Genomic DNA, 26,745 nt, shown 5'->3' on the forward strand with positions numbered 1-26,745 from the left:
GTGTTTAAACCAAACGCCCATTACAGGAAAAGGGAGACTGAAGCACCATCAGCATTCAAGAGTCATTGCAGAAACAGTGATATTCAGTCTTTCAGCCCTTTAGAGCTATATTTGCTGTTTATTTTATATTATTTCTCAAAATAAAAATGTAAAAGCAGTGTAATTAAACTGTTAATATTATACAAATATAAATATATATATTTTACATTAGAGCCAGTCCTACAATATGGTGAGTTTGTAAAATATATAAACAAATCTCATCTTAATCTTGTAAACAATGCAGTGAAAAGCAGAACTACTTTTTCATTAAGTTAGTTATAAAAGCAGTTTAATAGCGTTTACTCTGCCAGTCCGGCTGGTGGCGCCAAACTGTGGTTCCCGCATACAAAAGAAGAAGAAACGCGCTTCTCCCTCCCCCACTAGTCCTCCAACATGGCGGCTGCCAGGAGATTGAAGCGCGTGGCGATCTCACAGCCAGGTTTTTTAACTTTAAACCCCAAAGTAACCCCTACAGACCTGGTCAGCAGTCGGAGAAAGCGTGTGAACAAGAATAAGAAGAAGAACTGGAACAAATACAGTGACGTACAGGACGTAGAGGAGTTTCTAGAAGACGTCAGGCATCAAGAGAGGACCACGGGGTGAGTTAACAGCCAGTGAGACGTGTTGAAAATGTGTATTTTAAGTCTAAAATTAAAAACAGAAATTGTCAACTATTATATCTGATACTAGTATTTCTGCTCACCTTTACCCCTAGGTTTATATTGGGCAGATAAAAATGTGCTGTGTTTACCTTTCAGTTGATAATAATCATGGTCTCAGAACATATCCGTTTTAAACATTACAAGGATGAAGTTGCTTCTGTCGTGGGACTTTTATTTTGTCACTATCATGGTTTGTAATGACTTGATAGTTTCAAACCTGCTGTCGGCCAAAAATAAACAGACGTGTTGGTTTGTGGTCTTGAAATGTGAGCGTTTACTGTTATTGACTTTGGTGGTTTTTAGTCTGCTTAAAAACCCCTGTGATGGACTTTGTTTTTCTCCACTGTCCACAGCATACATGACACTGTTGAATAATTGTTGTAGTTGAAAATCTGTCTTTTAAATTATACGTATGACATAATGGCATCTTTTTGGATTTCAGGGGTTTGCTGTGTGAGAAATCAGATGACAGTTTGTTCTTTTTGGATGTTGGACAGCCGAAGAAAGTTGAAGAGAAAGGTAAACTTGTTTCCCTGTCATCTAAAGCACTTTATTTCTATCCAATTATTTCTATTATTTTGTTTAAAAAATGCACCTGAACAAGTTGGTAAATCTGAAATTTTGTTTCCTCTGTGAAGAAGCTGCAGAACCAGTCAAGGGGAAGAAGAGGAAAGGGAAATCATCGCGTCCTCTGAGGATAGACCTGATCCTTCAGCATGACTCCCTTGTTGCACCGCCTAAAGAGTCAGTAATCCTAGTCTCTCTGATCCTTGAATCTGTGGTCTTTCAACAGTATTTTTTGCCTTTATTAAGTGGCACAGTAGTGAAGAGTAGACAAGTGTGGGAGCGTCAGGGAAGACACACAGCAAAGGGCCTTGGGACCAAGGTCTGGGCATATAGTCCTACTCACTGAGTGTGACACCCCCCCATCCCCCCTTTGAATCTGTTTTAAATTGTTTGTCTGATTTCCGGTTTTTTGTTTATCACACTTAAATGTTTTAGATCATCAAACAAATGTAAGTATTAGACAAAAATGATGCACGTAAACACGATGCAGATTTTAACTGAAGGTGTTAATTATTAAGGGGGAAAAGAAATTCAAAACCTACATGGTCCTATGTGGAAAAAGTGATTGTCCCCTCCTTTTGTAACATAAATTGGTGTATTGCATCTTTGCAAAGCTGTGTTCAATTTCTCTAGCCACACCCAGGCCTGATTACTGCCACTCCTATTCTCAGTCAAGAAATCATTGAAATAGGACCTGCTTGTGGCGTAGATCAAAAGATCCTTGAAAGACATCATGCCAAGGAAATTCAGGAACAAATGACAAAGTAATTGAGATCTGTCAGTCTGGAAAATTTTATAAAGCCCTTTCTAAAGCTGTGGGACTCCAGCAAACCACGTTGAGAGCCATTATCCACAAATGGCAAAAACATGGAACTCCTTCACAGGAGTGCCTGGTCAGTCAAAATGACTCCAAAAGTGCAGCAATGACTCATCCAAGAGGTCACAAAAAACTCCAGAACAACATCCGAAGAACTGCAGGCCTCACCTGCCTTAGTTACAGTCAGTGTCAATGACTCCACCATAAGAAAGAGACTGGGCAAAAAAGGGCTGTATGGCAGAGTTCCAAGATGAAAACCACTGCTGAGCAAAAGGAACATAAAGGGTGGTCTCAGTTTTGCAAGAAAACATCTTGATCTTCAAGACTTTTGGGAAAATACTCTGTGGACTGACGACTTCACCTGTGAATGGCTTAAGGAAAACAAAAAGACAACTTTAGATTGGCCTAGTCAAAGTCCTGACTGGAACCCGATTGAGATGCTGTGGCATGATCTTAGAAAGGCAATTATGCTCGAAAACCCCCCAGTGTGGCTCAGTTATAAGTGTGCAAAGATGAGCGGGCCAAAATTCCAGTTATCCCAACACTTGATTGCAGTTGTTGCTGCTAAGGGTGACCCAAACAGTTATTAGGTTAAGGAGGCAGTCACTTTTTCACGCGGGACAATGTAGGTTTGGATTTTTTTTCCCCCTTAATAATAAACACCTTCATTTAGAAATTCAGGAGACAATTTGTAGAATATAAACCTATGTTTTAAGAATATTTATTTGGCTTAATGTGGAGGACTGTGTGTGTCCTGTGATGATCTCATCCTTGCGCTCCCAGTATTTCCTTCATGGGAATGTGAAGACAGTTCACAGGAGCTCAGGAGACTGTTATGTGAACAGTGTCCTGGGATCTGAGGATATAAAAACACACCAGGAGAGGAGATTCTGCTCTAACACTTCCATTTCTTTTGCATCCTTCTTCCGCATGTAATCAAATAATCATCTCTTCTGCTTCCTCTTCCACCCCACCCCCCCACTAGTGTGCTGGCCTACCAGAAGCCAAATGCCAAGAAACTTCGTCGCACTGCCGAGAGAGCGGAGAAGCTGGCAGCCAACGGCGTGGTCCCACGGAGCAAGAAGCGTCCGCTGAATAGAAGCGTTGTCGACAGGACGAGCAAAAAGACAGAAACTGAGGCCAACAACAACCCAGAGAGAGATTTTTATGACATTTGGGGACAAGAGAGTGAGTTTTGTGTGTTCATTTATGTACATCCAATGATGATCCCATCCTTGCGCTCCCAGTATTTCCTTCTTGGGAATGTGAAGACTAACATGGAGCTCAGCTGATTGTTGTGTGAACAGTCGTCTGGGACCTGAGGATGCATCTTATACATATCAGATTATATCTACTGTCTACTCTGAGATTAAAAAACAAAAAACCTTTTGCCTAAGATTTTCTCGCAGTGGTGCAGCCAGTGATGCAGTCACTGACAGTTCTATTTGTTTCATGCTTCTACTCAAATCTACAGCACGAGATCCACCTGACATATTTTGATGGTTCACTGGTTTCTGTAACTTTATAGAAGTTGTTAATGGCTTCAAGGGTAAAGGTGCCAGAGCACTTCATTGATTTTTGATGGATTCAGCAGTGATTTAACACTTTCACATGGCTCTGAGACTCGGGGTTCATGCAGAACTGTGGATATCTGTATCTTGTTTACATTCTGGTAGTTTATATGTGAAGGATAAGCTATAAGCAAGCATGAACCTGAAATGTGTTTGCATGCATTTCTAGGTTTGGGTATAGCTATTGACTAATATTAAGCTGGGTATCCATAGAGCAGGTAGCCATCAGTGATATGGGCACCGTGTGAGTGAATACTCATTTAAAGATTTCTGTGGCACAGAATGTTTGTCCATAACAGCTGATGTGATTAGGGGAACCCAGAGGAGGAAGCTGTAGGTCACAGGTGTCGAACTACAGGCCTTGAGGGCCGGTGTCCTGTAGGTATTAGATGTGTCCTTGACCCAAAACAGCTGATTTAAATGGCTAAATTACCTCAACATGTCTGGAAGTTCTCCAGAAACCTGGTAATGAACTAATCATTTGATTCGGGTGTGTTGACTCAGGGTGAGATTTAAAACCTGCGGGACACCGGCCCTCGAGGCCTGGAGTTCGACACCCCTGTGTAGGTTTTAGTGCTGGCTTGTTTAGAGTTGATTGCAGTATGCCAGTGTTATTGTACATGTATTATGAAGTTCCAGTTTAGGTCAGCCAAAGGAAATGTTCCAGCTGAGGTGGAGGGATACTTTAACATGCTGCTTTGCTGTCTAACAGCTGCTTTCCCTGCAGCTGTGTTGACAACTTGCAAGACTGGCACAGGGGTGTGGTTTGATTTTTCCAATATCTGTTGTTAATTTAGAAAATGTGGAAGTTTTGACACATTTTATTGGAATGCTGTGTATAAACCCCCCCCCCCCCCCCCCCAAATTTCAATTACAGCCAAAGATTTGGGTGAACCCTGGTATCTTCAACAGACGCGCAAGAAACTTGTCAAGGTGAGAATAACAGTTGACTAAGATTAATCATGCTGTCTGAAGTGCTCCAATTATGCTCATTTACACGACCTACTAATTGCCTTATTTTGGGGGGTTAGAATAGGTTCAGCTTGGTGTTAATTTGCATAGATGTGCATGGACCCCATGTATTCACGCTTTCATATAATTACAGAACGTATTAAGGTTGTAGTAGAGGAAGCTGCTCATTCATTCATTGTGTGCAGAGATACTGGTTTGACATCACGGCAGTGTGTTACATGGCAGTGTAGATAAATAATATAACTTGACTACAGCAGTGTGATAAGCGGGTTGGCAGCAGTGTTTTCTGTGGGGGGGGGGGGGGTAACTGTTTGGCACAGGCTGTAACTTTTCAGAACCCTTACGTGTAAGATAGGGGGAGGGCTTTAATTGATTCGAATCAGTGTATAAAAATATATTTGTTTGATTTTGTTGAAGTGTGGTATTTTGATATTTCAGCGTCCAGAGAAGCTGAACGAGAAGCCGTCTGTGCTCCCGGCTGTAGAGGTGATCGCTCCGGGAGGGTCCTACAACCCAGACTTTTTCTCCCACCAGGTAAATTAAAAACCTGCATCTTTGGGTGTAGTTACTGATCCTACATATTGAAATGTAATTGCCGAAAAAGATTAAAGTGTTGCATAACTGTTAATAATTTAATATTAGTGCTCTTTGGTGCAAAAAATAAACATGGTAACTTTTATGTAGGCAAATTTTTGAATGGAAACAGTATTTAGAGCAAGGTGACTTTGAAACTATGGCCCCAGCCTAACAACCACTGACTTAGATTATTATAAAGCTGCAGCTGGTAATTAACAAATGTTCATCTCTCTCTTCTGAATGCAGGAATTGCTCAGGGAAGCCCATGAGGTGGAGTTGAAAAAGAAGAAGGTAGAAGACAAACTAGAGAGACAGCTGGCTTACAACAAAGCAGACACAGCTACAGAGGTACAGCTGACAATTCCTCTAGCTCGCCTTCATCTTTCACTTTGTTTTTGGTGCTGCTGATGAATGTGTCTTTGACTTTTTTCAATTCTATTGTGCGTTATTGCGTTTTTCAGGAGACAATCCTCCGTGAGCAGGTAGAAGGCTTGGTAGAGGAGAGTGAAGAGGAGGAAGAAAAAGATGCTCCAAAAGAGGATGGGGAGGAAGTGGCAGTGGGAGCCATCGCAGTGGCCGACAAGAAGACTGAAAGACAGAGAAAGAGAGAGAAGGCAGAAAAAATGAAGGTACGGATACAAGGTTTAAAACATCCCAAATTACAGTGACCCTGACCCTAAGAAGTCTTCATACATCTGCAAAAAGATTGCACAAAACCCAAAGTGCAGTGATTTTCACAGCACACATTTTGATTTGCCACTGTTGGTAAAGGACGGGTTTGTTAAGGACTGCTTCTTTCCACTTGGGTGGTCCTTCTGTATACATGCTCACTGTCGTGGCTTATTAAGGGCACCTAATGGAGTCACTATTGGGCTGATGAATGTGTGCCTACAGTGAAAAGCCAAAAAGTTCCACTGAAAACTCATTAATTGCATTTTATTGTATTAAGATTTTTCACTGGAGGATACACTGATGTCTGTGTAAGAATATTTAGTTCAGTTAGTGGTGGGTGGGACTTCAATACTCACGGACGCAGCTGGCAATATCTGCTCTCCCTGAAACCATACGGGACCAAGAGTAGAAAAAACTAATGGAAACTGAAGTTTTAAAGTTAGTCTAACAAGCTCACCTCCTATTACCCATATTATCATTCCACTCACATTTTAAACATTTATCTCACTGCCTAAGACTCCAAATTAATCATTTTTATAAAGTATACAATATCTCTTAAACAGTATAACAGTACTTGATATAAACACACCAGTCAGAACAGATGGGTTAGACGTGAGTACATCAGAGGGCAGCTTAGGTTGAGCAATTTGGAGCCAAAGTTAGAGGCAAGGCAGAGATCATTTGGACATGTACAGAGGAGGGACAGTGGATACACTGGACAAAGGATGACCAGAGATTCATGGATTTAATGCAGATGAATATGCAGAGGGGCAGTGTGACAGAGGAGGGCGTGAGAGGCAGGTGATCTGCTGTGGTGACCCCCTAAATAGGCAGCCAAAAGAAGAGTCAGAACAAACAGCTCAAACGTAATCTGATGACTTCAACACTTGTAAATAGTTAACCTGAAATCTGAAGGGGATAAAACATGCGTGTATGTAACACAGTCCACTCATGGCTCTCTTTTGAACCCTAATATAGGAGCAGCAGCGGTTGACAGAGAGGCGACAGACTGAGCAGCAACAGCAGCTCTTCCAGCTTCGCTCCATAAAGACCTCGATCAAACAGCAGGAAGAGACGACCCAGATCAGACAGAAACGACGCAAGGCCAAGGAGGAGGCCCAGAAAGCTCAGCCCAGGCGACTCGGCAAACTCAAGTACAAGCCTAACATGTTTTTTTACACACTCATACTTACGTGCTCCAGAGTTTTAACAACTTTTATACAGTCTGAGGTGCAAAATGGGTTTAAATGACAGGTTTTCTTTTTTCTTTTTTAAGTTTTTATTATTTCGTATGACATACGAAATATTATTTCTTTGTTTCTTTGACAGCTGTTGTTGTGAAATCAAAAAAAAAAAAAATCTGATTATGACAAGGGAAGTTTGAACACTTAGACTCTTTATTGCTCATCTGGGTTTTCTCCTTCAGTCACAGCTGCTAATGGGGACAGAACTGTAATCCTGTAAAGTTGTACAACAGCTTCAGTGCACTCTAGTAATGGCTGCTATTCCTGATAGCTATGAAATCAAAATATTGTTTTTAACTAAACAAAACTAGCATGACAAGTCACATCACCTCGCCCCAGCTCAATTTTCTGTTGGTAGTGGCCAACATTGTCTCAGCAGGGGTCATTTTTGGCTATAAATAGCCTTTTCTATCCACGTCTTTAATGTTTGCTTTATATATTTCTTCACAGGTTCCAGCCTCAGGACATGGAGGTTCAGTTGAGCGACGAGCTAGCCGGCTCCCTGCGACAACTCAAGGTACTTCAGAAGCACTTTGACCTCCGCGAGCAAGGACACAGTTTATCTGTAATGGGTTTTGGCTAATTTGGCTGCTGTATTATCTTCAGCACTTCTCCACTATTCAAAGCTTTATCCCATTCTCTCATACTGTGCTGACTCGCTTTCCCCACAGGGATCATTAGTTTCATTTGATGTAATTGCTGGTGGAAAATTCCCAGTCCTTCCCTCTTATCTCCCCCAATTATGTCTTTGAATAATACTTAAATCGGTCTTTGTGATGAGAATAGGATTTTATGATGCACGTGGGAATTGCATATCCAGTGAGAGCAGCGTGACATTTGTGTCACATGGCTTTGTTTTGACTATTTCTCTTTGTGTAATGTTGCGACTCCACAGCCAGAGGGCAGCGTGCTCATGGACCGCTTCAAGAGTCTGCAGAAGAGAAACCTTATTGAACCCAGAGAAAGAGCCAAGTAAGGACCTCTGCTTCGCTCTTACATAACATCTCATCAAAGGCCCAGAGTGATGTGTGAATTCATAAGGTGTGTAGTGAATAACATGAGTTTCCACCCTCTCCCTCCTAGGTTCAAGAGAAGACTCAAGGTGAAGTATGTGGAGAAGAGGGCTTTCAAGGAGATTAGTTGATGCCGACCTACACATCACGGGACTGAACGCAAGAAGCTGGGAGACTTTTAAACCACCAGTGCAGAATAATGGAACTGTGTATATACGACATAATGACTGCTGAGGGCCTGCTGGGCCCTTTCAGACTGATGTCACCTGCAGCAGTGATATATAAACTCTGACCAAGAGTGCCGGATATGAGTTTTAATTGTTTCCTGTAGTGCATCTGCCATGCAGTGTTTCTATAATTTCTTTCAGTTAAATACAGATTACTGTATCATTGTGTGTTTGTGTTACATAATGTCATGCCTATCAGGGCACGATCAAAGGGTTTGTAGTAAATGGTCGAGTCCAGCTGTCAGTGTGTCACTACGCTGCTCATACAAGAGTACACTAGGTTAATGAAGGGTTAAACCCTGTAGTGGTAATGGCAATATGTCAGCTCATTGCTTAAGATTATGCCATACTCACACACCTAAACATTTTTCTGTGCTTGTTTGTTTTTATATATTGATTACACAAGTCCATCATAGAAGCTGCTCAAATGAGATTGCATCATTTAGTCTGTTTTCACAAATAGTTAATACACTCTGCTTTAGATGCTAGGATGCCCACATTATATAACAATTTGCAGCATACAAAGTTAAGGGTACACAATAGAAACAAAGTATGTCTTTTTAAAATCCTCACTTACATTAGTTGATTGAGCTGAGCTTAACTGAAGTAGATTAATGCATTTCTTTTTCTTTTTTTTTAATATTGGGTTTAAAAAAAAACAAACAGATGGGCTTGAGGAAGTTGGCATGTGATAATTGATTCCATCCCGCTGGCTTAAAACCATAATTGCCTTCAGTGTCCCACTGGCGTGAACAAGGACCTGCATGCACACACACAGACACCCACGCCCCGTCCCCTAAGCCCCATGGTCCCTGGAGTTGCTCCAAAGCTTCTTATCTGTTAATCAGTGTGAAATTGTAGTCTTTACCTTCAGTGTCCACAAAAGGGCTCCCAACCACATGCTAGTCGGTTGAGCTGTCCCTCCTCCCTCTCAAGACAAACTGAGCACCTGATCCTGGGCTATGCTCGTTTGAGCACTTATTAGTGGTGATGACGCCAAATTACCTGCTGATGAATTAACCTGCTGACTCATAAAGCCACAGCTCGTCTCCAACCCCTCGTTCTATATTTAAAGTTTTTACGAGATACTGGGCCAGAAGTAATTTTATCAAATAATTTGTTGTACAGATATTTTTGTGGATGTTGCTGGGTTTTTTTGGGTTTTTTTTTTTAAGTATTTGGTAGGTTGTATCAAAAAAATTGAGGCATTTTGACATATAACACCAAATCTGTAGGCCTTCATGGGAGGTGACAGGTCTGGAGAACTGAGATTTGATAAATCAGGCCTATGGTGAGGCCTGCAGCTCTACAACGCTATCACCAACTGCACATAAACATACCGTGGCTAATCAACATAAAAATTTGTCACCAAGCTGTTTCCAAACTAATTTCATTGTTTTAGTCAAAACAAAAGCGCGCACATCACCATATAAGGATATTAGTGTTTTCTCCTGCACTCATGCCAGTGACCGACTGCAGCCAAGTTGTTTGCTCCCCTCCCGTTTGCCCTCCTCTCTTCACGTGTGAGACATGGTGCTGCCAGATTGTGTTGGCATGAGGAGTAGGAGGGATTACGTGTGTGCGCAGTCACTCATTACCTCCTTCAGAATAGATTACTATTCCTCCGGTCTGCAGAGCCAGCGAGTAACAGTGGAAGCCTCTAAAACACTCAGCTGCACTGCATGGAGATGCCACAGTGTGTATATGTGTGTGTGAGTCAACGTTGTCAAGTGATCTCAGGCTTGTTTGCTGCAAAGTGACAGGCATTTTTTTCCCCTCCCTCTCTCGTGCTCTTTTTTTTCTTTCTTATTTTTTGGGGGGGGGCGGCCCAGTATCCTCCTGCCTGTCTCACCTTGTCCTCCTTGCGTACACGCAGCACACGCAGAGGCACGTGGACGCACTGAGCTCTGTGATGCAGGATACAGGGATATAAAGATCCCAGAATGACCCCAAAACAAGATACACTTCAGACAAGGAAGCAGTGCTGAAAAATCATATACGTTTGTTGTGTTTAGAATGTACAATCTGTGTGTCAGAGCACCTGTCAAATCAACACAGAAGCTCTCCTAACTCACACAAAATATATGGACTGAAGTCGACATCTATCAATCTTTGAATCCAGGTGTTTTCAGTCCCAGTACTCACTTATTCTGAAGGGGAAACTAGCCATAGAAACATACTGCTTTTTGTACCATACTGTAAATATACCTTTTAATCAAGTTTATGGGAGCATAGCACCTTTTCAGCACTGTCTCTGAAACTACAGGAAATGTGTCCTGAGGAGCTGAAAGTCAAATATTTTAATATTAAACATAAAAAAAAAGTCAAATATTTTCAAGTTTTTGTTTTTAATGTCATTGCAAACTAAATATGGGATTGTTCGAGCAAAATAGCCAAAGGAGGACCCTATCCTTTGTGCTAGATTCGGGATTCATATTTTTTCTGTAATACTGAGTAGGGATGCCCTGAATGTGAAATATCAACACTCGTTTGTTTTGATTTTGTTCTTTTCTGGCTTTCTATCATCTTTAAAAGTGCTTAAACACACAATTTTTCCACATTAAGCCTGTGGAAAATGGATGTAATAAAAATATCAGAAGGTACAAGATGTGACATCTTATTTGCAAATACTGAAATTCCTCATTATTGACTAATATTTATATCACATTAATATTTATATTACCACTGCGAAATATATCTAATGTATATCCCTTATAGACTATTGTCCAGGTAGTATTTAAAAGCCTTACTAGCAGCATATTACATAATATCTGAATTATTATTTATCACCGTAGATCATGAAACAGAGTACTACAGTGCCTCTTTGCAACATCTGCTCTGTGACATTTAATGATGATTAATGCATTTGTTAAAAAAAAAAAAGAGCAACAACGGGAAGAATCACTGATAATGAAAACACCTAGATGTTTGGTCATGCGTGATTTACTCGCATAATTACTGATGGTGTGTTTGAGTGAGTATCTCACACACACAAACACACACATGGAGCGCTTCCATCGTGTTCTCGCTCTGTCACACACTTCCCCTGTGTCGCCTCAGTATCCTTGCATAGCCTCGGCGTGACACTGCCTCTAATGTCTCCGTCTGCAGTGTACAGTAGGTATCACTGCACAGACGCGAGAACACAATGGATGGCAAAAATGTAAATGCAGGAGAAAATCGTGTGTGGCGGAAGAGTGAAAAACTGTTTGTATGGTATGATGGGGAGGGGTGGGGGGGGGGGGGATAAACACGGTGATGGAGAGTGAGTGAGAGGGAGCCAGAGGGGGGAGGAGCAGAGAGATGATTCCTCGCTCTAATCCTCTAGACACACGCTTGGTCTGGCTGCCTACTGGCTCAGAGAGACAGAGGGAGAGAGACGGAGGCAGGTGGAGGGCGCACACAGAGAGAAACCAAGTGGGAAGGAAAAAAACAAGATGAAGGGAAGAAAGGAAAGGAGCGCTGCCTCGTAAAGCACGCTGACAGAAACAAACAGAGAGAGAGAGAGGCAGGGAGGAACTGGATAACCCAGCGACTCCGGCACGGTTTCTAGCAGAGGGAAGGAGGAGGAAGAGTGCGATGCTACAGTGCTGCTCTGCCTGAACCAAAGCAGGAGGGAAGGAAGGAGCAACAGAGAGGAGGAGGAGAAGGAATCCCTCGAAAAACAGCCTGAAGAGTGGACAGAGAAACAGGATGGAGGAGAGGAGAACACGCAGAAACCCCTGGCTGCTCAGGCTCACATGAGTGTATGGACCTCTGCCCGGCCGGAGTTACTACAAGATGCTGTCAAAGAACGAGCGTACGAGGGCGTAGTGTTAGTGTGCGAGCGATGGATGTCTGTTTGCACAAACTACGGCCGCTCCGCAAAAGTCAGCAGAAGTAGACGAGAGGCTCGGGTCTCTGTCAGAGCAGGTGTGTGCGAGTGTTGGTGTGAGAACATAGGACACACCAGCTGTTTTAGGAGGTAAACAGAGCCGGGGTAGCCCAGAGGAGAGGAGAAGGAAGACACGTTCACGTGAAGAAGTGCATGGAAGGCGAATCGCACACGCGGAGTCAGGAGTCACAGTTAGTGGTGTGAGGAAAGCGTGGCGGACAGCACATTTAGTAGAAGACACGGAGTTTACAATGAGGTGTCACTGAGGTTCCTGACTTCTCTATACCAAACCAGCCACCTGAAGCCACTCCCTACCTCAACTCAACCTAACAAGTGGACTTGAACACTGAGAGACAAGGACGAATAAAGCTTTGATTGATTGATTGATTGATTGACTTGAACCCCAGCTGTCTGGGAAGCCCACCTGAAGTGGGGTCAGTCCTGACTTTCTGTGCCCAGTGGATGCCTCCTGACTCCAACCATGGGAGAATGGACCATCCTAGAGCGCCTCCTGGAGGCTGCTGTGCAGCAGCACTCTACTATGATTGGAAGGTGAGCTGTTGAAGACGTGAATGCTATCTTTTAATTGAAATTATGTGCATGTGTCCTTATCTATATGTGTTTCTACAGTATAGTAAGTGTGTGCATGCTGACTGTGAGTCCCTCTGTGCTCACATTCAGGTCCAGGGTGACGGGCTGCAGGTTGTGGGGGGTAGGTGGGTTAGTTTCTTTAATCTGTCTGGGTGATACGATGGGAGGGTTATGCAGCCATGAGGGCTACTATTAGTCCACACAGAGGACTAAAACATCTACAATTCTGTCATTCCCAGTTTTTGCCATGTGCTTCTCCACGCTGATGCCTCCCTCCTTGCTGTAACATCAAGTTGGTTTCAGAAGCCAGCACGCTACACAAGCGTGACCCAGTTGACAATTTACCACAGTTTTCTTCACCTCTTGTCTTTTTCTGTCAAGTATGATGTCATCTTCTTTATCTTTACTCCCCCCCCCCAAAAGAAAAAAATCCACGAGCCACAGCCGATCACAGCAGTTATGATTTATGCATTCTCTAACATGCCGAGATGTGTTGCATCTTAGTTGGAGTAACTCGTTCTCAGGGCCGCAGGACGAGCAATTATTCATGAGCATTTTAGCACATCGGCTCTGTAAACATTATTAGAAACGTCTTAACATTAAGTAAAGGACGTATTCCTGAGTATGAAGGCTTTCTCAGGATATGTGTGAAACCGCAAGTTCAACTTAAGTTCATGAGAAACCATCTGAATTTGCAGTTTAAACCAATTCCCTCCAGCTACTGACTCACCCTTGCTAGTGGTACTCTTGAATTATTGAGCGAATGAATGTTGGGCAGTTTATAAAGTAAACGATGCGTGGAGTTTGTTTTTTTTCTGGATGAGTCTTCTTCTGCTTACAAAACTCTGAGTGTGAAGATTGTCGTGTTGACTTGAAGCTTGATTTTGAGAGTCAGACTGGTCAGAGTCGTTTCCTTTGGTGTTATGATACATGGTTTGTCAGCATTTGCTTTCCCTCATTCACGAGACCCTGGGAGCACACTGTCCCTCATCATCTAGGCTAGTCATAATGGGTGTGGGGTCTCAGCAAAGAGCGGGAAGGAGAAAAGACAGAAAGAGAGGGTAGCTAAGGAGAAACTCTCAAAAAGAACAATGACATCTACGGCAGGCAGTGAAGGGAAAGGGTAAAAATTAAACAAATCAAAAAGCAGAGCAAGAGAACTTGGTTCCAAAGTAGAACGGGGATGAGGAGAACCGACAAGCGGAGTGCGAGATGTGGGAGACACGAAGCAGATGACGGAGAAAGAGTAAAAAGACCGAGTGAAGGCGAAGGCAGCGGGGAGCGCTTATTCACAGACAAGCGAGCAGACACATGGCTTCAGTCTGCAGGGCGTTGGTAGGAAGCCAAGAGGAGTCTCGTCACGAGATGGTGCTGCATGTCATGACCTAAGCAGAGCAAGCAGGACACCCAGAGGCTCAGATCATCTTTGCACAGATTATATCTATTGTACAGACAGCTGAAATGTTCAGAACACAGGAGGAGCCCATTAGAAATTTAAAAAAATATCCAAACATTCACATGGGCTTACCAGCAGCCCTTTCCTGCTTAAGTTGCATCTGCTCTGGCTCAATGAGTACCCTCACTCTAGATACTCATATGGCAATATTTGTAGCAAGTCTGCAAATTATAGCACCTGAAAAGTTCCCACATATCTACAGACAACAAAAGTTCATACATAATCTTTCTGATAAAACTGAGGTGGTACTTTTTTAAATAAAGAAGTTTTTATCATGAATACACCACCATCACTATCCAAGCTAAGGGCTCATTCTCCTTGTTGTGGTTTGCCTGGTTTCACTGCCAACACGCCACTAATGAAAGTTTTGGGCGAGACTCCTTATGTGTGATTTAGACTTCTGCAGGAAATTTACACTGTGAATTAATAATGTAACTGGAAACCCCTTTTAAACCCTTTAACACAATAACGTCCCATTAGATGATGGGGTGGCTGTAGCTCAGGTGGCAGAGCAGGTCAGCCACTAATCAGAAGGTCGGTGGTTCGATCCCAGGCTGCCTCCTGGCTGCATGCCAAATATCCTTGGGCAAGATACTAACCCCGTGTTTGCCTACTGGTGTCCTGCAGGTTTCAGATGTATCCTTCATCCAACACAGCTGATTTAAATGGCTCAATTACCTCCTCAACATGTCTTGAAGTTCTCCAGAGGCCTGGTAATGAATTGATATGAATGAATGATTTGATTCAGCTGTGTTGACCCAGGGTTATATCTAAAACCTGCAGGACACTAGTCCTTGAGGCCTGGAGTTGCCCACCCCTGCATTAGCACTAGTTTTTTAATATGTAGAGTTCATGCTGCGGCAGGACCTAATTGCGATCTTTTCTTAAACCCAACCCTTTTGGTGCTTGAAGCTAACAAAAGCAAAAGTGAACAGTAAGTAAAAAGAGAGTTCCCACTCAAAATACGAACGCCAGTCTTCTGATAGACATCATTGCCAATGCCTAAAGTGGGGATTATGTTTTCCCTCTCTGCGAGTTTGCTAGCGTCTGCTTGGGTCCCAGTGATGTCAATGTCATCATGAGACAGTCAGCGAGAGGGTTCATGCAAGAGTGTGCATGCCTGGCTGTTTTCTGTGCCCGTGTGGACTTGTCTGTAAAGAATTTACATTAAAATGCACCGACTATGCATGCGGCCAGGCAGCGGACTTTAAAGCAGTATAATAGGAACGACTACTTGCCTGTCGGGTCTCTAGCTGTCCGCAACCAAGTATAACTAAGGCTTTAAATGCACCTTCCTGTTCTTTCAATCAGGAGCATTTTTTGTTGGTGTCTAACATTGCAGCAGTTATTACATAATGGCACTGACATCAAAGAACACCTTGCGCATATGTGCAAGACCCCAGCGACTTTGACAGAACGGCAGTATTTGATGCCCTAGGATTGAGCTCAGGTTAGAAGTGGGTTAAAGGCTGCTGTTATATCAGCATTTGAATTCCAATTCCAAGACACAAAGCCATGTCCCAACAGACATTTTTGCAAAGACAGATATCGCTATCCGGTGGAGAGAAAGCGGGTTTCAGGCACTTCCACGCTTATAATTTGGAAGCAATGTCCATTTTTTATACCGTCTATGATGACATCAACGTGAATGTAAAGAGGCAATTTAAAGTTTCAACCCCACACCGAAAACACTGGTTGACACCAGTCTGTGTTTACTGTAGAAGTGTTTTTGGAACTACTTTGTCCTCCACTCCCACATTGTTTGACATACTGACAGACTGTGTAATGACCAGCTGATTGATAAACAGCTTTGCCTTTCTCAGGCAGTCTTGCCAACCGACCGCTTATTTTCGTTGCTTCTGGTGGGAGTGACTCGGATATTTATTCACTCATCATGAGATACACAGTCTGTTTATTGGAAATCTCAAACACATTGCTGTTTATCTCAGTCATGCTGGAGGACATTTTAGCAACTTGTCCAATTAAAAAATGGATGAACATGGGGATTATGTCTGTTGTTTGCTACGGTGAATGGACCAGCAGTGTAATGAGGTGGGTGCTTTGAAATATGTAGTCAAACTTCAGGCGGGCATTTGTAAGCAAGTTCGGGCTGGCGCTGTGGAAGTCAAAAACCGTGTGACTGCTCTTAAGTGTCAGTCTGACTTGCTGGCTGGGGCTGCTACTCGGAGCGCTGAGGGACCGGGGGACCGCTTCTCACTTTATCCTGGGGGAATCATTCTGAAGAGCTGCAGGAGAGTCAAGGCAAAGGTGGCCTGACCGGAAGGCAGGGAGCTGGAGGCTTGGCTGGTTCGAGGATCTGGGTGAGTGATGAGTCAGTGTGTTATCTAGAGATTTTAGTGTGTGATCAAGATCTGGCTCTGATGACAGCCACTTAACATGGACACTACTACTATGAAGGATCCAGCTGAGTCAGAGCTCTTCACGTGTTCTCCACAATAGAGTAAAGTTGTGAAGAAGGGGAGGATTTCCGGTAGCCGGAGAAGGTTGTTTCAGGTTCGGCAATGGATGTTGCAACCATTGGACGCAACAAGAGACCTGGAACTGTATCTATCATTGGTACTGCAGCTGTGAGTACTATCAAAACTGTAAAGACTAAATTAGTTATTATGTTCGACACTAAATTTGCCACAGATGTAGATGCAGAAACGCGTTCTCTGTATCTTAAAGAGAAACTTAATAGAGATGTCACCCACCAGAAAACTGTCAATATATGCAACAAGCCCAGTTCTTTCAAGGTTACTGCTGAATGTAATGACATTAGTGAAATGGTCAAAAAGTGCATCCAGCAGGGGAGATAATTGCATCTCCTGGTGTTAACATATTAGCATGATGATGTCTCTTCAGGTGTTGTCTTACAACTGTGGTGGCCTGCGTGGCCTACAGGGGATAAAGCTCGACATATCGTTGTGGACAGTTTGCTTGCAGAATGGGACATTTTATGTTTGCGAGAGACATGGTTACCTAAAAAAGACTTGGGAAACTTAACTACTTTTCCAAAATTTGATGTCAGCACAGCTATAGTCAGAGACAGAATAGCGGGGGGTGTGAATGTGCTTTGGGGCAAAGAAAAATGATGCTGTGATAAAGTCAGTTTGACTGGATGATCAGCTGGTGTATTGGTATACAATATACGCAGAAAAACAATAGTTTTGTTATCCTAAATGTTTATACTCCCTATAATCTTTCAGCCATGGATGAAAGACCTAAGCAAGGTCCAGAGTTTGAACAGAAGAAACTTGCGAATTCCAGATATAAGTATGCTATTCGCTTTATATTTAAAATGAGAAAGTTATGACTCTATGGCCAGGACAATGGTGAGTAATAAAGTCACAGATTTTTGGAAAGAAACCATCAGCCACCAGGCAAACCATCTCTACCGTGTGTGGTTGAAGATATTTCTGGGGCAGATAATATTGCAGCATTATGGAGACAACATTACATTACTGCATTATGGATCACATTACTGCAGCACATCTAAAAAATGCTCGTTTAAGCTCTTTTAGCACTCTGTTTCCCTGGTTTTATGATCCATACCAGACTCAATGTTGTGTATTTTGCTTTTCCCTGTTATTAAGGACAAAGCTGGACTAGTGAGCTGTCTGGATGATTATAGGCCGACTACACTAGCCAGTATTTTATCTAAGGTTCTAGAAAGAATCCTGCTTGATAAAGTGTGTATATCTCTTCTCTGGATAATCAGTTTAGTTTCAAGCATGGTATCAACATATGTATATGTGGACTTAAGAAAACAGTGAACTTGTATAGGACCAAAAATTCATCAGTCCTCATGTGTTTTATTGATGTGTGTAAAGCTTTTGATCGAGCAAACCACAGGAAACTATTGGTAAATTTAAACAATGTGTTCCTGGGTACATTGTGAGGGTTCTCTTTTACTGGCATGCTCATCAGTAGATCCAGAAGGTACACGTTGCATCCAAAGATGCAATGTCAGATGTTTGTAAGTGTAGGTGTTTGTACTTTAAAAGCACTTTTCAGGAAGTTAATGTTCACTTTTATAGAAAGTTTGAATGGTTCTGCTAACAGTATAATTTTAGCGCTCATGAATCCTACTGTGAATTTTTCCTGTTACTCATCCAGTCTAATGAATCAATGGTTGAAGTGTTTGTGTAAACTGATTTCTTATAACTGCGCTATGTGTAATATAAGATTTGTATTCATTGTAGATTCTATTTCTAATATTGTTTCATGTTTTAAATATATATATACATATATATATATTTTATGTTGTGCTTTTTCTGTGTAATCATGGACTTAAGTCTCTTAATAAAGCTTGTTTCCGTCAGTCCTAAACCCATTTGTCTCTCCCCTGCTCTTTTCCTTCATCTCATTGGTCACTGAAGGTGGCGTCCTGTGAAAGAAGCACTGGACAGGTTGCTGTCCCTAAGGCGATGCCAGCGTGTGCCTGAGTCAATTTGTCATACATGAGTCACGCACACTTTAGCAGTAATATAACACTCCTTCGTGTAAGAATACACACGACCGTGACTGTAGAGTCCCTTCTACAGTCAGGGTTTATATGTATGTGTGTGTGTGTCTACAGAAACACTCAGGCTGTACGTAAAACGTGAGCTCTAACGTACTTTGGCAGCAGATCATGTGCGCTTGCTTTAGTTCTGCCTGCGAGTGTGTGTGTTCTTGTGCGTCACCTGCTAGCAGTGATTTATTCTTCCCATTACGAGCAGCGGCCCAGGTGTAAATCGAGTTCTCCGGGATCACATGATGGACTGTGGCACTGCCTTTTGGTACACACAGCCTCTGAACACAAGCTGTGATATAACACTCGCCACTTAACTGCTGTCAACACATCACTCATTCTGTCGCTATGGTCCTCCTTCCATATGCGGAAGTGTCATTTGTCAGCTGCCATTGGCCAGCACGAGACTGCTAAACATGTAAGTCCATCCTCCCACCTCCTAATATTGATCTCCAATAATCGAATGGAAAGCGGCGCTTGATAGAAGACAGGTCGCTTAATGAAACAGACTTTCAGGCCTGTCCATTTGCAATACGAATTACCTCATGGGTTTAACTGACTGAAATGTTAAGTGAGCGATTAAAGCTCTAAGTACCTCATTGACTTTTTGCCTGTTAACATAAACCTTGATATTAATTAGCAGGCCAAATATTTATTCTTACAATGGCTTTCTCAATGAGCCACCCCAAAGACAGTAAAATAAAAGTTCAGTGATCAGCATCACCATTTATGAGCAGCAGTGTTAAACAGGTCCATTGACAGCCCTAATAGGCATGACTAGAGACAATATAAGAGAGAACAACCGCCCTCAAAGAATCCAGAATAAAAGCAAAACATTGAAACAATGAACACTAAGATTAAAGTTCATAAGATAAAAATATCAAGAAGCAAGTGACTCTCTGAAGCTACAAAACATGACTCTATGATACTAATAGTTCAAAGACATGATCCTCTCCATCTTTCAATTTTTCAATTTTATTCAGAATCTGCTGGGAAAAAGAACAACCTTAATCAAGCATTTGCATGTCTTTCTATCACACATTCGCTCTCTGGAGCCATCAGGACAAGTTTCTCTGGCTGATTTTCAGTCCTTATGTTGAGCCTCTTTAGGTGGCACTGCTCGTTCTTGGCTACCTGACAGAGGAGCCGGCGTATTTATGGAGTAAAGGCGTAAAGGAGTTGCATTTGCTCGAATTTTCTCATAAATAATTTTCTTTGTTGACTTCAGTAAATTCTTAAACTTAGCCAAATCAACAGATAATGCAGCACTCTGAGAGCTGGTATGCAGAAACACTCTCACTACTCAAAGTGAATATTTAAATACCTAATTCTCAAATACAACATGACTTTTCACATTTTTACAGAAAATTATACTCTTGCATATTTGGAGGCTAATGCTGTTATTTGCACATCAGCTATAGAGAAAATAACAATATTAATCAATTTTATATCAACTATATCATTTGTAATATATTGTATTTTTAAATTTAGTTTGGTACTTACTGTCTCTAAGCAACTGTGACCACATAATTCATTGGGATTAATAAAGTATTCTGATCTAAGGCCGGATTTAGACTTCTGTGAGGAATCTTTGTAGAGACTATGACCAATGTTACTGCCAACATTTCTGCTTGTGCTGCTACATTATTAATGTGTTAATTACCATGTGGTCGCGTCCTGGTGTTTTATATGCAGTGCAAGTTGACAAAAACGAATAAAATGCCGGGACTTTTTTCCCTGCTGGTTCCTGCTTTTTGTTGTTTATTTCAGGGGCAAACATACTTGTGATTCTAGTTTTTCCACTTCTTTTTATGTTTCCTCACATTGCATAGTATTTACAATCCACTTTGGGGGAATTTGTGAGTCCTTATATTGATGCTATGATTATTGCACCTTATATTGAGATGATGATGGTTATTCTCACTCTGTGAAAAGTAGCTGCAAATGCAAAGGAGGAACTGTCAGTACTGAAGAGAACAATCCCAGAAGTTGCGAGGTGCATTGACCTGATGTGTAGTTATATTTCTAGGGAGGTGCATGCTACATTACAGAGTAGGGTTTCAGAGGGGTTTGCAGCTGTGACGTTGCTACAGCATAGATTTCCCGGTGAAGCATAAATCCCCAGTAATCAAACAGTATTTACGCTGGCTTTGAACAGTCACACTTGAAGACAGGATAACAAGTTTTTTTGCAAATCCTGATCTGTTTAACCCTTTCATGGATGAATTATGACAACCTCAATCAGGATTTTTTTTCTTAAGTATTTTTATTAATCTTTAGGCATGAAAAAAAGATTTTTGAACTTCATTATTTAAACATGTACTTTTCTAAGAGTTTGTCCACTTAGGAGGACAACATACATTCTGAATTTGGTGTAGAGTGACACATCAGTGTCCAATGTAGTGGTTTATGTGCAAGTATACCATCAACACTGACACAAATACAAGAAAACAGCCTTTGAATAGCTGTCACTGTGACCACCACCATGCGTGAAAGGGTTAAATTCCCAAACTGTAGTTCGTTCAGCTCTCGCTGTTTCTGCTTTAAAAAAAATGTAAAGAATTTACTGTAAGCCTGACCAAACGCACCCAAAGGTTTTCAGACACTGTTAGATGATCTGACGAGCACTTTGTCTGGAGCATTTTGAAGCCTTCGAACTGCTTAGATGTGCATTTCAAGTAGGCCTTCCAGCTTCAGTTCATTAACGTCTCCCTTCAGAAGAGAAGATGATGGAGGATTTCATTTGATCTCAGCGTGTCTGTGCACATGCAGACTTATCAATACTGTATGTTTCCAGTCAAGGTCTCCATCTCGTTCTTGACGAAGGCCTGCTCTCTCAGTGGGATTCCTCAGCACGGCCCCTGTAAATCTCAAGAGTGTTCACTCAGGGAGCTCATCCATATATATGTGTGCATGTATCTGTGTATGCCACTTTATCAGCACACTCCAATGCATGCATTAAGCTAAAACCAATATTTATTAGTGACCTTTGTTATCTGCAACTCGATGCGTCTCTGGTTGGTGGCAAGTTTCAGCTCTGTCGTCACATGACCTTTAGATCATGGTGCATTTATTTAGCAAGTCCCTGTGGAGCACTCGCAACCCCGTAGAGGCTACGCTCGATTTTGTTTGTACATAATTAGAATTAGCTCACAAATGATGCTATATTGCAGGAAAAAAAAGGAAAGAGGCTGCGATATCGAGTCACTTGCGGCAGATTCCCCTGCGAGACTGTTAAAAAGACACTCTAACAGGGAGCCAAGTGAGACCGCCAACATGTATTCCCTCCATCCCTCTCTGTCTCTGCTTTCACACTTCCTTCCATTCATATGTAATGACCCCTGAGATGCTGCCGGCTGTAATGTCAGCGCCTTCACGGTGCTACCACACAACACTTATTAAAATGACCTCACATGTTATATTGCCAGATTATGAATTACTGATGGGAGTAAGACTCATGCCATTCCTGCTACATTAGATGGCTCCTACACAGCTGCTGATAAAACTTTAATTACATGCAGCATCTGGAAATGAAATATCAAACATAAGTTTATTATTGACGGTGCCTCACAAGTATGCACTAGTGTTCCTGCTCGAGATACAAAGATCCTGGAAATGAGCCCTCAGAGCAGGAAAGAGCTGCTCTTTAGCTGCTCACAGCCTTTCATGGCTGGAATACTACAACCAGCCTCCATTGGGATTACTATAGAGGCAGAGTTGTAGCTGGGGGAGAACTGCATGTAATTACACAGCTTGTGTTCTCATTTCTTTTTGCTTACACCCCGTATCTACTTCCTCCCCCATCCTCTCGCTGTACCCCAGCTGCTTATTCTTCCTTGCTTCAATCTCACGCTCCACATATGCTAAGGTCAGGGTTGACATGGCATTTACTGTCATGCTCCTGGGTCATTAACCGAGCACCCACACTGCGTGCTTAACATTTATATGTTCTTAATGTATTTTCATTAGCGTACTTAGTCTCAAGCTCGTAGTTCCTGAGGATAGTCTTATTATTCTGCATTCCTTGCGTTTCTATTTGTTTCTAGCTCCCTTTTGTTTCTTGTTAAATCTTCTTTTGCTTGATTGGTTACACCTGTTTTATTTACCGACCACCTAATCAGCCTTTGTGTATTTGAACGCTCAGTTTGGGTCTGTCCCTGATTGCTCTTCACTTTCTTGCTCTGTTTTCTCTGAGGAATTTATTCCAAGTGATTTTGAATATTTGGATTCAGTTCAAAAAAACATTTCTAAACAGCATTAAAGAATGATTTTGATTTTAAATACTGTGTACTGCATTTGGGTTTCACAGCTGCCTATGACATTTACAGGCTGACAGCTTACTGGTTACACTGTAAGACATTATTTAAAGTAGATGATAAACCTGTACATTAATGCCAATCTGCTTTGTGCATCTAGGAGGGCATCAATTTATAAAAACATCTCAAGGGTGGAGGGGATGAAAATTAGAGCAGGGGTCAAAGTTCAGAAAGAATTCACCTTGCAGAGCCTCAGAGGGAAGCTGTCCCTGTTGGGGTGACTCAGCAAGGCTTATGGGTTTAGTGTTAGCACCTCACTGGAGGACGGAGCAGGTCAGTGTTAGAATGATACTGGAGGGTTAGTTTAACCTGGACAATACCACACACACACACACACACACACACACACACACACACACACACACACACACACACACACACACACACACACACACACACACACACACATGGGATCCACCCTGGAAAAATGTCTATCTAAGGCAATTTAGTCTTGTCTTCATTTATAAGATATTGTTTCTTTTTAAAGCTCTGCTACATTAACTTTGGTACCCTGCTGTAAAAAGTAATTATAGTTGAAATATCTAGAAGACTTTATTGTTACTTATCATATATGTGCTTGTTAGTTCTAGACTGATACATTTTTCTACCCTTCCAGGCAGTCATTAGCTTTGTATCACTTGAGAACAGTGCAGTGAAAATCATTTTTGCCAACAGCAGTGTAAATCCAAGTTGCAACTGAATCCTTAGCAGTTATCATATGGTTCGCTCTACTTTTTATAAAATGGAGTGGAAAGCAGAACCAGTTGTGTCCCTGGTGGTGCATCCACGCACTTCTGATTCACCTTAAGTTATTAAGAACCACCTGCCGGCATCCACTGTTGTGTTGTCACAAAGTCAATACCTTAAAACCCACCCAAGAAAAGCAGTCCCTGTGCTCATCTGTATTACTGCATGATACTCAGAGTGATGCAATGAATTATTTATCATAAACAAACTTCACATCACTGCATGCTGGTTTTCATGCTTTAGCGGCACAAGCTGAATCCAAAGTAAAGTAAACATTACACCTTTCGGATCCCTGATTTTTTTTTTTTTAAAAAGCCAGACAATGAGTTTAAACTACAAAAATCACCTCTACCCACAGTAAATGTGGTTTTGGGGTATTGATGTAACTCACAGACTGTAAATAAAAGATGGATAAGATGATGGCCCATGAGGTAATCCTCTAGTGGATTCTCATTGTGAAGCTGGAAATGGTTGGTTGGTTTTTCAGGGCCAGAAGTGACCATTTTTAGACTGCCAAGTTATTAGCTAATGTGAGCTACCCTAGTCAAAAAGCTGCATCCATAGACAGATACCAAGATTTGCTCATTGCCATGTTGGATGACCTAGTTTCAGGTTATGCATTTCAGATTCTACTTTGCTATACAGAGGAGTTCATAGATGACACAGTAACGCTAATGTGCTTGGGGATCTTGTGGGTGCAAAACAAGCCCAAATTATTACCGTGTTTACTACCGTGTTTGACAGCTGGTATGAGGTGTCCATGGAAACCCTTTGCAAAGTTGTGCCTTTTTTGGCTTCCATTTCAGACGCCATTTACTTTTCTTAATTCAGACTTTGTCCTGCCAAACCTTTTTGACCTTTTTTGCAGGATTGTCTCATATAACCAGGGGTGCACATAAGTGGTCCGCAGGTGCGCATTCGCTGTCAAAATAAAAGACGCACACCAGATAAGAAGTTGCAACGCGCGTTTGCGTACATAAGATTTTCTGGAGGAGGACAGACATTTGTTCAGAACTCTTAAAGATGTCGAAGAAGCAAGCTTTGGTGTTCCTCCACCTCCAAAGAAATGTCAGAAGGAGTCCGAACCGCAAAAGAAGCGCGTATTCTCGGAAAAGTGGTTGCAGGAGGTGAGCTGGCTTCAAACAAATGATGAACGCACAGAGATGTGGTGCAGAATATGCTGTGAAAATACCACTCTACCGGACAAAAACACTGCCTTTAATATGTACGCAAACGCGCGTGGCAACTTCTTATCTGGTGTGCGTCTTTTATTTTGACAGCGAATGCGCACCTGCAGACCACTTATGTGCAACCCTGCGTATAACAATATTGTCACCACCTTTTCCACCTCAAGGTGAACTTGTTTCCTTATACAAATAAATGGCAGTATAGTGGTAAGCAGATAGTATGCGGATTGTAGGCAGTGAGCATGACACCAAGGATTTGCAAAAAGTCTGATTCACTTTTTCATCATCACTTTTTTTCACTTTTTGTGCAGGGTAAGAACAATTCCTTATGCATATTAGTGACTGAGTCACTATTGTTCTACAAGTCTTTTTGGTTTATTCAGATTAACTTTGCAAACCTAAGCCATGCTGCCATGTTCTTTGTAGAGAGAAAAGTCTTTCTACTGGTAACACTTCCAAACTAGCCACACTTGTTCAGTCTTTTTCTAATTGTTCTGTCATGAACTTTAACATTTAACATGTTAACTGCGGCCACTAGAGTCTGAGATGTAGCTTTTGCATTTTTTTGCATTTTCTCTAAGCAATACTCGGTCCGACCTCGGAGTGAATTTGCTGCCACGTCCAATCCTGGGGAGGTTGCGGCATTGTGTTAACACATACCTGAATGCTCCAGACCAGCAAACTGCCAAGACTTCTGCTTTTACAGCAGTGGTCACACTTTCTAATTATCCGTAAATCAAATGCATTTGATTAGCAGCACTTGGCTGCTACCTCTGCTCTTAATTCCTGTGGAAACAGTAAGGTTGTACTTAACATTGTCCAGGACTGGACATAAAAGTCCTGTGAACTCTTACTTCTTCACATGATTGTATTTAATGCACTCCTATGCATGTAAACACAGCTGTTACCAAGGGAGACAGTTGTGTTTGAAATATTTAAACATTTGATTACAGTGGAACAAATTCCCATGTAGGGCCACCCGGAATATCTGTAAGTGTATGGTGCACGCAGTGCTTACAAAACACAGTGAATCTGTGATTTAATGATAATGAAATGTCATTAAAACTCATCCTTGCCTGGCTGTTTTCAGTGCTATAAAAAGGTTAGGAAGAGGGGAAAAAAAGCAACTTACATAAAATACGAGGGCTAAAATTACAACAAATATCTATCTTTGATCTTTGTTTGGAACAAGGCAGAGCGTCAGCTTTTGATGTTCTCTCACTTGGGTCTATTTTTGTGAGCTTGGTGTTTTTATTGTGAGATTACTGTGAGATTATTGTCTTATTTATACAATATGCTTTTGTGAGACATGACTAAGAGCATTACTATGCAGGCTTTGTAAAGACGCTCCATTTTATTTGATTGATCATCATGTTTGTCTGTTGATCAGATAAAACCACTCCTCTACACATCATCATGTATCCTGTTATCTCATCCCATCTCGCTTTTTGAAGATGAAAAGGATATTCTTCTGAGACTGATTTATCCCCCTTGCACCCCACAAAGCAACTCCCATCTTCGGCTGCATCTTAACACTTCACTTGGATTACTGTTAGGACCACTTGGTTTGTGGTCGATCCATCTGTTTCTGCTGTTTATAGTGTGCGTGTTTGTGATGACTATTCCTCAGAGGCAGTATCAGCGTCTGCACAGTGCAACTGACTCAACACGAATAAACAAATAGCAAAAGTGCACACA

The 26,745-nt window shown here is 41.9% G+C and overlaps 2 protein-coding genes across 2 annotated transcripts in view; both read left to right on the forward strand.

The window, feature by feature from the left end:
* Positions 1-410: 410 nt before the first annotated feature.
* On the forward strand, positions 411-8,523 carry nop53 (NOP53 ribosome biogenesis factor). Its single transcript, XM_080889714.1, has 12 exons — positions 411-638; positions 1,144-1,220; positions 1,340-1,445; positions 3,071-3,273; positions 4,534-4,589; positions 5,067-5,162; positions 5,451-5,552; positions 5,666-5,833; positions 6,855-7,030; positions 7,571-7,637; positions 8,016-8,092; positions 8,204-8,523. Exons 1-12 carry the CDS (start codon positions 433-435, stop codon positions 8,262-8,264), a joined length of 1,395 nt encoding a protein of 464 aa, XP_080745840.1. The 5' UTR covers positions 411-432; the 3' UTR covers positions 8,265-8,523.
* A 3,211-nt stretch (positions 8,524-11,734) lies between these two features.
* The window catches only part of gjd1b (gap junction protein delta 1b), a 31,060-nt gene continuing 16,049 nt past the window's right edge, over positions 11,735-26,745 (forward strand). The window contains exon 1 of the mRNA XM_080888220.1: positions 11,735-12,786. Within this exon, the coding sequence (XP_080744346.1) occupies positions 12,716-12,786 (71 nt within the window). The 5' untranslated portion in view covers positions 11,735-12,715. The remainder of the gene's footprint in view (positions 12,787-26,745) is intronic.

Source organism: Rhamphochromis sp. 'chilingali' (genome assembly GCF_963969265.1).
Source record: "Rhamphochromis sp. 'chilingali' genome assembly, chromosome: 8".
NCBI classification, from domain to species: Eukaryota; Metazoa; Chordata; class Actinopteri; order Cichliformes; family Cichlidae; genus Rhamphochromis; species Rhamphochromis sp. 'chilingali'.